The 13074-nt window shown below is 23.2% G+C and overlaps 1 protein-coding gene across 2 annotated transcripts; it reads left to right on the top strand.

Moving 5' to 3' along the window:
- The first annotated feature begins 224 nt into the window (after positions 1-224).
- Positions 225-11144, top strand: LOC129608988 (zinc finger protein on ecdysone puffs). Of its 2 annotated transcripts, none has more exons than XM_055520801.1 (4): positions 225-371; positions 2822-3086; positions 6335-6555; positions 8935-11144. In XM_055520801.1, exons 2-4 carry the CDS (start codon positions 2829-2831, stop codon positions 10379-10381), a joined length of 1926 nt encoding a protein of 641 aa, XP_055376776.1. In that variant the 5' UTR covers positions 225-371; positions 2822-2828; the 3' UTR covers positions 10382-11144. The 2 variants fall into 2 exon arrangements, with proteins under 2 accessions (XP_055376776.1, XP_055376775.1); XM_055520800.1 differs by lacking the exon at positions 225-371 and adding an exon at positions 2484-2634.
- Positions 11145-13074: the final 1930 nt, after the last annotated feature.

The following is a 13074-nucleotide window of genomic DNA, read 5'->3' as shown; positions in this document are numbered from 1 at the left end:
AATATTAGTTATTATGTCTGGTAATGGAACCTTATATAAAAATTATTCTCTCTTTTATTGATAAAAGTTATTTTATCTCTACTCAACTGGCATGTACTCTTACGGTATGTATATACAATTTTAAATGAAAGCGAAATAATTGAGGCGAAATGTCAAAATTAATCTAAATTGCCGCTTATATAAAATCACTGTCAAAATAATTTTCTTCACAATTGCTTTGCAGACGTTTTTCAGTGAGGTTATAAATTTAAATTGTAATTTTCTATAAGAAAAGAAATTTTCTATTGATTTTCAATCCGCCATTTTGATATTTGTAAAAGTTCAATTTTTGTAATATTTTCAACAAAAAAACGACTGTAACTTCTTAAAACGTAAGTAAAAATACAATATTTGCATATTAGATTTGTTTTTATAATAATTTGTGTAGGAAAATCATAAAATAAGAAATGTACATTTTAATTTTCATGGCGGCGGATATGCATTAAGAAAATTATGGGAAGCGTGGTTTAATTAATTTCGGTATTTGGCTTATATTGTATAATAATATTGTTTAAATATAAAATATAAAGTTTTTCTGGGATTATTTAAAGCTAATTAACATTAATGTTTTGTATTTTAATGTATTTCATGTGCAATTTTAAAATAGTTTTGAATGTAAATTTGAAATAGCATTGACTGCATTGATTTTTTAAATTAAGATATGTATATAAGTATGTACTAACTAAATACATGCAAACATACATTTTATAACATTTTTAATTCAAAATTTTAAAAATAAAAGTCGTGTTGTTCGGATATTTAGATAATTGGGTTTACCAACGCCCTAGATTTTTTTTTTTACACGAGGGTGACGGAAAATCTAAGACGCGCCATTTTGTTAAATTCCGAGAAGATAACCAATATGACGATTGACGCTTTTTCTTTTTTTGTTTTGTTTTTGTGCTTTTTATTTTATGTAGAACGGCTGTGTTTGTAAAGACAAAGGTTGTTTGTATGTACATATACCTGTATGTATATATAAAGGCAAGTATCACGCAATATACATACATACACATATATATATATATTGCGAAAAAGAGAAAGGAAATGCCGGGATTTTTTTTTCTTTATTTTTTTTTTGTCTCTATACTTACATTTTTTTTCGTCCTTAATGTTGATGACCTTAAAACTTTCATACGCTTAGAGGCCTATGATTGATATAATGTTTAATGATGTTTGATTGTATCTCAACAATACAACTTGCCTACTGATATTGTATCTGTGTAAATCTTTAAAAAACAAAAATCATTTTCAAGAATAACTTTCTCTTTGCCGGCCAACACTTCTTGTAGGCATCTACGTTCCTAATCATATTTTAAGATATTGTAAGACACATAAATCTTTTGTTAATACTTAATAACTATGTATGTATATATATAGTTTATAGTGATACACAGAAGAAAATTTTTGTAATTATCCAGCGAACTATACATTTCTTGAGGGGTGCAAGCGAATATTAAGTTTTTGAATTTAAAATAGAGAATAACAGAAATTGTCTTCTGTATATCACTGTAAACTATATATGTATATACATAGCTTGTATGTACATATATTAACACAAAATGTTTAAAACGTAAATATGTATGCATATGTCTGTATTGATATAAAATATGCTGCTTATATTAAAGTATGTACCTACTTATGTAATTATGTTATACTTTCACGATGTCAGATTTTTTCAATTTTGGTTAAATTAATTTTTAATGTAACTAACAAAATATTGAGTAGGTATCTATAAATAACTGTTACGTAAGTAGGTAGGTATCTACCTACCTATGTAAATTCTAAAAAAAATATTTATGTATGTTTCCATACCCAACGCTAGTTCGATGTTAAAAAAAAACCAACTAAATAGAAAAAAATAAATAATAATGCCAATCTAGGAGTCACTAAAAAAAACTAATTAATATCAAATTAATCAACACTCAAGTATGCTTGACTGCAAAATTGCAATAATGAGGTATTTACAACAGAATTGGTGTATCTACCTTACTGCAATTTTGAAGTGAAGCAATTTTAGCCAATTAGTTCTATTGAATATAGATACCTACTCCAAAAATTAAAATATGAATCGAAACTTTTAAAAATCTGTAGCTGTGGATATTGCTGCCTAATCGTTTCCCAATATTATTTATGTATTTTTTTACACATAGTATAACATATGTATGTTTCGTAATCAATATTAAATCTTACATTAGCATTAAGTTTTTGATTATGATTTCATTAAAAGGAAGTAGACGTGTTGTACATACCTTCAAAAATGCCTTCTACATATATAAATTGTTTATATTTAGACATAACTTTATAGTTACAATTAAATATAAAATTTTTGTTAATACTTTTGGGATCTTAGACCTATTAAAATTTTTTTTAATTTTCTATTTTTTTTTATTATTATTTTATTTTTGGTTCTTAATATTTTTTAATTACATTTTCAGGACACAATTAATTAATTAATTTATTAAATATTTGGTTTAAATTCCAAAAAAAAAAAAAAAAAAGAAAAGTCTCAAAATTTTTTTAAATAAGAAAAATAAAAAAATTTCAATAAACTCATTCCATTACTTTCTATAAAACGATGGTCCAAGACACAAGGTAAAAATTAACAAAAAAAAAAAAACATGCTATTCTCATTTTAAAAAAATCAAGTAGGATTTGTATTTATATTTTTTTTTTTTTTGTTTTATTGTTAAAATCAATAATTATAATAAAATAACAAATAAGATATTTTCAAAATGAACTTAAATTGTCAAATTTAATAAAACTTATTTTAATTTTTCAGTACAAATATGGCATTCCGTAGTGGTGGAAATAACCGCCGAAGTGGTGGTAATTTTGGTGGCGGTTTCGGTGGCCGCAATATGAATCCTTGGGATCAAGGAGGTTTTGGTGGTGGTATGCGTCAAGGAGGTGGTCCAATGAATGCTGATGCATTAAGCTTAGCAAATAATTTGCTTAATAATTTATTAAGAAATCAAAATCCACCATCCCTTTTAGATTTACCACGTGGTGGTGGTTCTATGAGTGGAAATAGAAATCGTGGACAGGTATGTACAAATTTCATTTGTTTTAAATATTTTTTATAAGATAATACCTAAAGCAAAAATAATAGTATTATTATTGAAATTAAAAACAAACGAAAAGAAGAAAAAAACTGAATATTAACTACATATACTGTATATGAAATAAATTCTAAAATTTTCTCTGTTGTCAACTTTCAAAGCTAAAAAAAATTTCAGTAAATGTTAAAACTGCATTGTAATTTTATGTATTTTATATAAAACTAAACATTTGCTGTAAAATTTTTTATCTTTATAAAGTTGAAAAATTTAATTTAGATTAATATAGTATTATAAATATGCATAAGAAGAATTCTATTTTATATTTTATATATTAGCGATAAATTCTAAAGTATATAGGTAGTACAATTTTAAATCTATATGACAATTTTTAATGAGCCTTATGGAATTCTAAATTGAAAAAAGAACCCCAATTATTCAATTTAAATAGAAAAATCAAAAAATATAGTATTGTATTATTATATATTATATAATATTATTAATTAAATAAAAAATTTGTTGCAAATACATATTTATTTTACATGCAAAGCCTTATTCTTTATAGATAATGTCTTAAAATCGGCCGACAACAATTGAATCTGACGGTCACCAACCTGCAATCAGCAATTTATATTAAAAAAATAAACTTTCATATCAACTTTTCCATTGATTTGAATGTTTTTAAACGAAATTTCATTAATTTTTTTTTTTGCACTATCAATTGCAAGTAAGTTGCAATATCGATTAAGATGTAAAAGAATTAAATGCAGATTTTACAATATCGATAACACCTAAATTTTCAATATCACTTGAGAATTTTAGAGATCGTTTTTTTTTATTATATTGTTATCAATATACAAAAATTATGTTAAAACAATTCATTTTGTAGGTTTATTTTTATTTTTACGCTCATTGGGGAAAATGTGCTTCTCATGTTTTTTAAGAAAGTTTCAATTTTCCAATCAGTTTCAATATAAAAAAGTATTAATTTCTAGTTTTGAAATTACTATAAAAGTTCTATCAAATTTTTCTTGAAATGAATTTCGCTAATATGTAAAATTTAAAATCATTAAGATTGAATTAGAAAATAAATAGGAGAAAATTCTTTATCTTATTTTAGTTTCTTCTCATGAATTAGTATGCTTTTTTTTTGTTTCAATTCTTCATTTCATTATAATAAGAGACTCTTAATAAATTTTTTTATTCTTATTTTATAAAACTTTCGGTTTTTTTTCTGTTCCCTAAAAAACACATCGTTTTTTTTTTTTTTTAATTTTTTTTATTACTATTAACATTAGTTTCAAACATTTTTGTATCTTAAATTAAGATTAGGTGTGTAATATTATTATAATTATTTTATATTATTATTATTAATATAATACCTTAGTAAATAGAATAAATAAAATGGCTTTTTGGCGCGTTGATGAGATTTCACATTCACAACAACAAAAAAATTCAAAAAGAGCGGTTCGATAAAAATCCTATTTAGTTTCATAGTGGAATTAACACAACTCCACAAATGTTTTTTTTTATAAAAACAATAAAATTATATTTTTTATATTTAAAAAAAAAAAATAAAAAATACTTAAATGAACATGAAAAGGATTTATCGTCTGCCATTTGAAATCAAAAATTCCACAATGCACAAAAGAAAAGCCAAAAATGCTTTTAGTTATAATTTTTATTAATTAAAAAATTATAAGAAAAATATTAATTTAAACATAAAAAACCTACATTTTTATAATTTTTTTTAATTAATTCTTACTATTTTTATTAATTTGAAAATATTTTTTCTTAACTTTTTTTCTCGATGTTGTGTTAAACCAAAAATCATAAACAATTGAAAATGTTTCTTGTTCAAAAAAAAAAACATTTTTTTAAAACAAAAACAAAATTTCTGCAAACTATCAAATAAAACAAATGTGTTTGAAAATTTGATTTCAAAAATATAAAAACAAAATGAAAAAAACAAACAAACAACAAATATTGCATATATGAAAATAACAATTGAAATTTCTTCTGCCTGTTCCTGTCCAATGTGTTGCTTCGACATAATTTATAAATGTATATATATTTTAAAATACAATACAAAAATGTGTATAAAATTTTTCGACCAACGTTCACCAAATCACACACCAAATATATATGATTTGCATATATAAATATATATATAAATACATATATATATAAAACCTGTGTTTAATATATATATATAAAATATTATAAATGATTCTGATTTAAAATAAAAAAAAACTTGACTTACGCCACATTACATTCATTTAACACCACAAAAATAAAATACTTGTCAAATTATTTTGTAATTTTACCACAAAATTTTCATGATGAATTTTTATGTTCACGATTTGCCACCTGGATTTGCCCATACGAAAAAAAAAAACTTAAACGAAAAATAAAAAAATATTTGAATTAAAATAAAAAAAATTTATTCTTCATCTTTTATTTATCAAATTTTTTTATACAATATAATTGTTGAAATTAAATCACAAACATTTTTAAAATGTTTGTTAAATTCTGAAAATTGTTAAATACTACAAAAAAATATTGTTTTTTTTTTTTTTTAAATTAAAATTAATTTAAATTGTTCAATTAATTTTGAATATTTTTGTGCATTTGAAAAATAAATATAATTATAAAAATTTCTTTTTTGTGTGAAATATTTTTTTTATGATAAAAAAAAATTAAAAAATATTAAAATGAATTTAAAAAAAAATAAATAAATATAATTGAAAAATGCTGTGCCCAATATTCGAAAATATTATTCAAATATTGAATTATTATATTATAAAAATGTCATATCGACACATAATATACAAATATATATATTGTATATATATAAAATACATAATTGTATTAAATTATATATATATACATACAATTGAACATTACAAATATTCTGGAAATATAAAAATTTCTATCATCATATTTGAAATTGAAATAAAATGAAATTCTTGCCATCGTCAACAAAATTTTGGATTAAATTACATTAAAAACAAAAAAAAAAAAACTATTCAACGAAACGATATATAAACAAAAATGTAAATTTAAATATATATGTAAAATATTGCATATATAAAACGGATATGTGTAAATCAACTAAAATAAAAACAAAAAAACAAACCAAACAAAATACAAAAACTGTTGGAAATTTTTTTTTTTATAAAAATGTATTCATTTTGCAAAATAACAAAAACTTAAAAATAAAAACAAAATGTTAGATGGGCAATCGTGCCGGTGGCAATCGTAGTGGTAATCGTCGTCAAGGAAGTGGTTTCGGTGGTGGTGGTGGTGGTGGTAATCGTGGCAATCAAAAGTCTGGCGGTAATAATAAAGGCGGTATCCGTAAACAAAATGCCTTCGATCGTGCCAAGAAACTTCTGGCTAAAAATTCTAATAAAAAGAAGGATTCAGCAGACAAATCCGAAAACAAGTCTTTGAGGTAAGAGAAGAATTAAGTCTTATTTTGGGTACAAATAATTGATTTTTGTTTTACAACAATTTTGTTGGGGCAAAAATTTCCAAAATAAGCAAAAAAAAAACTAATAAAAAGATAATAATTTTTTTTTTTTAATAAAAAAAAAAATATTTTATATACAAAAATTATTTTTCAAAATACAAATATTCTTCCTTTTTATATATATATATATATACTTCTTTTATTATATAATAATAATGAAATATACTTACATAAAAATATAAAAATACTTATAATCTCATATATTACATTTTTTTTAGTAACGAAAAAAATAAAATTCAAATGAAATTAAAAATATTTTTCTCATATATTTCAATATATTTAATATACCTATAAAAAATAATAACAAAATAGTATTTTATTTAATTTAGTTTTTGAATTCTATTTATATATTTTTATCAACAATATAAAATAGCTCGATTATGTTTTTTTTTTTTTTACAAATATTGCAGTTGATGAAGAATCAATCATAATAATATACATAAATAATATAGAATATACATATTTAAATATATTTTAATTAAAAAACTTTTTATCTTATTTGAATACCAATTATTTTTTTTTTATTATTTTTAGTTTTCTTGAATTTTTCTTGTCTGATAATGATATGTAAAATGAGTAAAAATACAGCAAAAGATGTTTAGTCCAATATTTCTATTAAAATTTTCTTAAAATTATTTTAATTATTGCTAAAAATTATTAGAATAATGGTGATATTTATGTTTAATTAAAAAATTTTCGTTACCGTCCCATTCCAAGTTTAATCTTTTCAATGTCTTAATTTAGTCAATTCTTTAAACGTCAAGAGATATTTCTAATACATACTAGTGTTATAAAGCCGTTTATTTTTTATGTTAAATTTACTGTTATTCATAATTAGTTCTCATATTTTGTGAGCAATTTTTCTACATGCAAATCTGATCTATCAAATTTCAATAAAATATGATGTCAATAAAAATTTTATATTATTAAAATAGAAATCTTGCTGCCCCCTCTTATAAGTAATTTTGCAACTTAGTAAAATGTTTTACTCCAAATTAAATAAAATGTCAATTTTCGATTGAAGTGTTCTACAAAAGCAAAAATGAACAGTGTACCTCCTCTTACTTAAAAGGGTAACTATTTTGGCTTAATTTAATGAGCAATAACAATATTCATGCCAACATAAAAATATAAACTTTTTAAAAAATTTTATACTGAGATTTCTCAAAAATTTAGGCCAAATTATATGACAATAGAGAAAAATATTTTAATAAACAGTTTTCATTAGTCAGACTTAAAGCTATACATACATACTTTACAAGTACATGCTCTACATATAAGTTGTCAATAGAGAAATGTGCCTTTTTATAAAACATTTATTTACTGTATTAAAAAAATAGTCACCCTTTCAACAAAAAAAAAATCATTTGGCGATAATTACACACAGAACCTTTTAATCCTAATGATGAAATGGCAATACAGGAAAAATAATTCTTAAAATTGTGCCAACCTTAATTTGTGTGTATATAAAGGTTTAATTAATGTGATTAATGTGACTAAATTTAAGATTCTTAACTGTTAAAATTTAATGAAATGAAACGAAACCCTAATAAAAATTGAGTTCGAATTCAATTTTGACTTCAACAAATGTTCAATTGAAATTTTCAAAGTCTCATTCTTTCAAAATAATTTCAAAAATTTTTATTGAAAAAATATACCTTAATTGGATTTGGACATTTGGTTCTATGGCTCACAAATATATAGAAAATTTTAATAGAAATAGATGATAACACTTTCAAGAAATGCCAAAATTTTAAAATTTATTAAAACTCTGTATACTTCACATTAAAATTTTTAACATGATCATTTCTTTCATTCCCAACAATTCATTAATAAAAAAAAACAGAAGATATTTATTAAAATAAAATCTATTTTCTAAAATCAAAAACTTAAATTTTTATTTAAAAAGAAAATAGTTTCCAAAATTCATAACTATTTATAAAAAAATTCATTTTTTTATGCATGAGACAAATATTTAATAACATAATGTTGCTTTATGTACATTTCAAATAATTTTGATTGTTTTCAGTATTCCAAAAATGTTAATTTAGACAAATTTAAAGTCTAATATTCTCGGCATTTTTTGAAAGTGTATAAATTAAATATTTAAACGGATTTGAAAATTCTTAATCATCACGAAATTTTAAGATTTTTACTCTCCAATTTTTTCTTTTATATTTTTTTGTTTTCATTTTAAATATAATAAATTAAGATAACTAATTTTTATTTTTCCTTTTTTTCATTTTCTATCTTTTTGTTTTCTAATTCTGGAATTTAATGAATATCAATGATGGAATACAGCAAGGAATCTATATATGCTGATGTACCCAATGATATGTTTTACTGTCATTTATGCAAGAAGCATATGTGGGATTCAAATTCATTTGAAAATCATATTAAGGGACGAACACATTTAATGATGCGTGAAGGTATTGAAGAAAGTTATCGTCTTAAAGCAAATATGATACGCCAGGAAGCTAAAATTGCCGAACAATTAAAAGCTATTGAATTGGATCGTTTAAAACGTATTGGTAAATCAGGTAAAGCAATGGCACGAGATTATTGTACAATGTGCGACTTGAACTTCCACGGTCATATGACATCTCATCGTAAAACTGAGGGACATTTGGCATTGAAGAAATTCTTGCACCCTAAATGTATTGAATGTAATAAAGAATTTTCTACGCGTATTGAATTCGATACACATTTATTAACACCGGACCATTTGAAAAAAGCAGCTGAAAAGAATACTAAAGTTGGTGAACGTAAAAAAGCCAACTTAATAATTTTGACTGAGGAAGAAGAAAGTAAAGATGTTCGTCCACCAGCTAAGAAGAAGAAGAAGTCTGAAACAAAAAAAGCTGAAGGTGAAAAAACTGATGAGGAAAAGAAAGAAAATGGTGAAGAGAATGCTGAAGGTGGTGAAGGTGATGAAGAAAAAAAAGAGCATGTAGAAGGTGAAGAAAATAAAGACGCTGATATGAATGAGACAAAGGAAGAAGAGGAAGAGGAAGAAGTTACATTAGCTGAAGATCCAGCTGACTGTATATTAGATTATCATGATGGAGATGAAGTACCAGTTGAAATTGAAGCCAGATTACCAAAGTATAATTGGTTGCGCCCAGTTGGTACAAGCTTAATACATAAATTGGAATGTTTTGAATGTCAATTGTGTGCCAAATTCTTTGACACCGAAAAAACTGCTGAAATTCATACTAGAACTGTGTCACATCATAGACAATTTACAAAATTCTTGAATGAAAAATCAAGTGACACAAAAATTGCACAAAAACGTGCCGCAGCCGCTATCGAAGAAAGCGAACGTAAAAAGCGTCGTATTGAAGAAGCTGCAGCTGCAGCTCAAAAAGAAGATGAAAATGGTGAAAAAGAAGAAGATGAAAATGCCGAAGGTGGTGATGGCGATTTATATGATCCATCTGAGGCAACTGGTGATGAAGATGTTGATATGAATAATGACGCAAATGGTGATGCATCTGAAGGTAAAAATGAGCAAAATGGTCAAATCGAAGAAGATAAACAAGAAGAAATGGAAACAGAAGAACCAGAAGTTAAGGAACCCGAACCAGAACCAGAGCCAGAACAACAGGAACCAGAACCAGAAATTGCTGAACCAGAAAAAACTAAATCACCAGCTAAAGGTGCTGCTGCAAAAACACCAGCAGCAAAAACACCTGCCAAATCAACTCCACGTGGTAAACAACGTGGACGTGGTCGTTACAATTATTAAATTCACCATTTAACAAATATACACATAAATGCATAAATATGATAAACAAAACACAATATTCACCATTAAGAAAAAAAAAAAACCATTTTTAAAATATTGTATTTAAAAACAAAAAAAAAAACATAAACAAAAGCAAAAAAAACCTAACAAATATAATTAAAGTTAGGAAAAATCAATTTTTTGTATTAGTAAATGTTTTTTCAAATTTTTATATTTTTATTTAAATTAAATCCTATATATATATACATATATTTATGCATATGTGTTGATATAGATATATATATTATATATAATTATAGTTCGCATATAATTTAAGATAAATTTTCATAATTATGGAAAAAAAAATTCTTCCTGCAACTTAATTAATAGGACCCTTAGTTTGTAATCAACATTATAAAATTAAAATGATAATTGTATGATTTATTTTATTTTTTTTTTTTTTATTTTGATTTTTTAGTTATTGAAGTTTCAATAACTGTGTGTATAATTAATTTTAGAACAAAAAATTAATAACTTAGTAATTATTATGATCGTAGAAAAAACAAAACAAATAAACATGCATTATTCAGACAAGACAAATGTTGTCACTTGTAAAACTAAAAAATTTAAATAATAATTAAGAAATAAATTCAATATCTTTAATATATTATTAAATTATGTCATGAAACATCCGCGTATAACAAGATCGAAACAAAGTATAAGATTAAAATCCTTTAATAAAATATTAAGTACACATTGGATTGTACGACCAAAACCAAAATAATTTGTTTTTTATTTTAATTTTCATTTGTTTCTATTAAAGGAAATCCTCTTGAACTCTGTGTTATTGTTATATATAAAAAAAATTTTAAAGTGGTGTATAGCGTTAAAAAAATATTTAGAAATGATGTCTCCATTGCATATGTGTACAGTATCCATTACATGGTGTAAGTATATGTAACCATTTTGTTTTTAAAAGATGATAGGATCAGTTGATAATTTGAGAAAAATTTCAGTAAATCTATTTGAAATAATGAGTAATCTTATGGGAAAATTGAAATATGCATTAGCAAAAAGAAGAATTTACATTGGAAAGTGAATAATACAATTTTACATTATGAGCTATAATTACTAGATATGTAAGTATGTATGTATAGTACTTTAACATCAATTTTGAAGGCAAAGATTTATTCTGGAAATTTTGAAAGGCACGTAGGAAAGTGATTGCGTTTGCTTGAACATATTCACACCTATACATTGATATTATATTCGTGGATTTTATATAAATTGTAAATACATATGTATGTGAAAAATATTTTTATGTAGATTGCATAAATTATTAATTCAATTGCATATATGTAATTTATTAATTATCTGGCCTTTTGAAATTAGAAATAATTGAATTATAACTTTATGTTTATGATCTTGAATTATTTCTTTATGTTTATGGAACGTATTAACAACGAACATCCGAATTACAGAAATCCTTGATTTATTTGTGTTGTATGATATCAAAACATTAAAATCTTTTATTAAGATATTTAATTTTCATGTATGTATGCAATAAATATTATGTTTTTGCACATATGATTAAGAATCGATTGACTGACCAAAATAAAAACTGATCAAAAAAAAAATGTGCAATATTATATAAATTGTATAACAAAATTGGGGGGTGCCGTTCCAATTTGTAATTTTTTTTTTTTTTAAATAAATTCAGCATTTTTATGAAAACATTCAAAAGTTCAATATATTTATATGTATATACATGTATACATATATTTTTTCTTTATCCCTGGAAATTTCTAAATATATACATAATATTACATTAAAAATATCAAAAAAAAAAAATTTAATTTTACGAGACAAAGTACATGAGTCAATATGGCACTTAATTAACTATATAATAATTAATAGAATATCCCAAAAATAAGAAAAATATTAAGTTGGAAGAATGCTAATTAAAAATTAAGGTTAATAATCTTATAGCAAAACAAAATTATATATATATATTATATATATATAATTATCATCATCATGTAATAAAGCCCAGCTATTTAATTTACTTATTTTTAATATACAAAATAGTACAATTTTTATTTTACAATTATTTTTTATATATCGCTTGTTTGCTAAACAAAAGTGGCATAACTCAATTTGTAGATTTTTAGAAAAATTAATTTTAAAATTATTTTAGAGTTAATATGTAGATATATTTTTTTCTCGTTATAACATTGTATATATTTTATATTTTAATGAAAGCAACAATTTTTAAGCTGAAAAAAAAATGGTGTTTTTAAATAAAAAAGAGAAAATCTCTGTTAAGTACAAATAATTCAGAGATTGTATTTTTTGGAGTTATATCATTATTGCAGTAAATGAACAATAATTGTTTGTATGTATATATTGAAAAATTTTTGAATTTTTCATATTATACGGAGAATACGTTGACTTTTCAAAATTTTTATGTTTATTGTAGGCGTTCAACAAAATCTACACCACCATGATCACCTACTCATTTATATATAAATGTACATATTATATTATGTTATATACATATATGCACGTATGTATGTACGCTAATGTATTTTAATAACGTGAACAGAAAAAATCAACAATAAAATTTATTTTCTTTTAACAACGGATGAAATCTTCTTGTTGTTACTATTGCTGTTGTTGTTTTTATAACCGCTATTATTAAAATTAGACGTGAT

The sequence above is a fragment of the Condylostylus longicornis genome, unplaced genomic scaffold, assembly GCF_029603195.1.
Source record: "Condylostylus longicornis isolate FDR11 unplaced genomic scaffold, ASM2960319v2 ptg000038l, whole genome shotgun sequence".
NCBI classification, from domain to species: Eukaryota; Metazoa; Arthropoda; class Insecta; order Diptera; family Dolichopodidae; genus Condylostylus; species Condylostylus longicornis.
The sequence above is the reverse complement of the archived record's forward strand: the minus strand, read 5'-3'. Positions and strand labels throughout refer to the sequence as shown.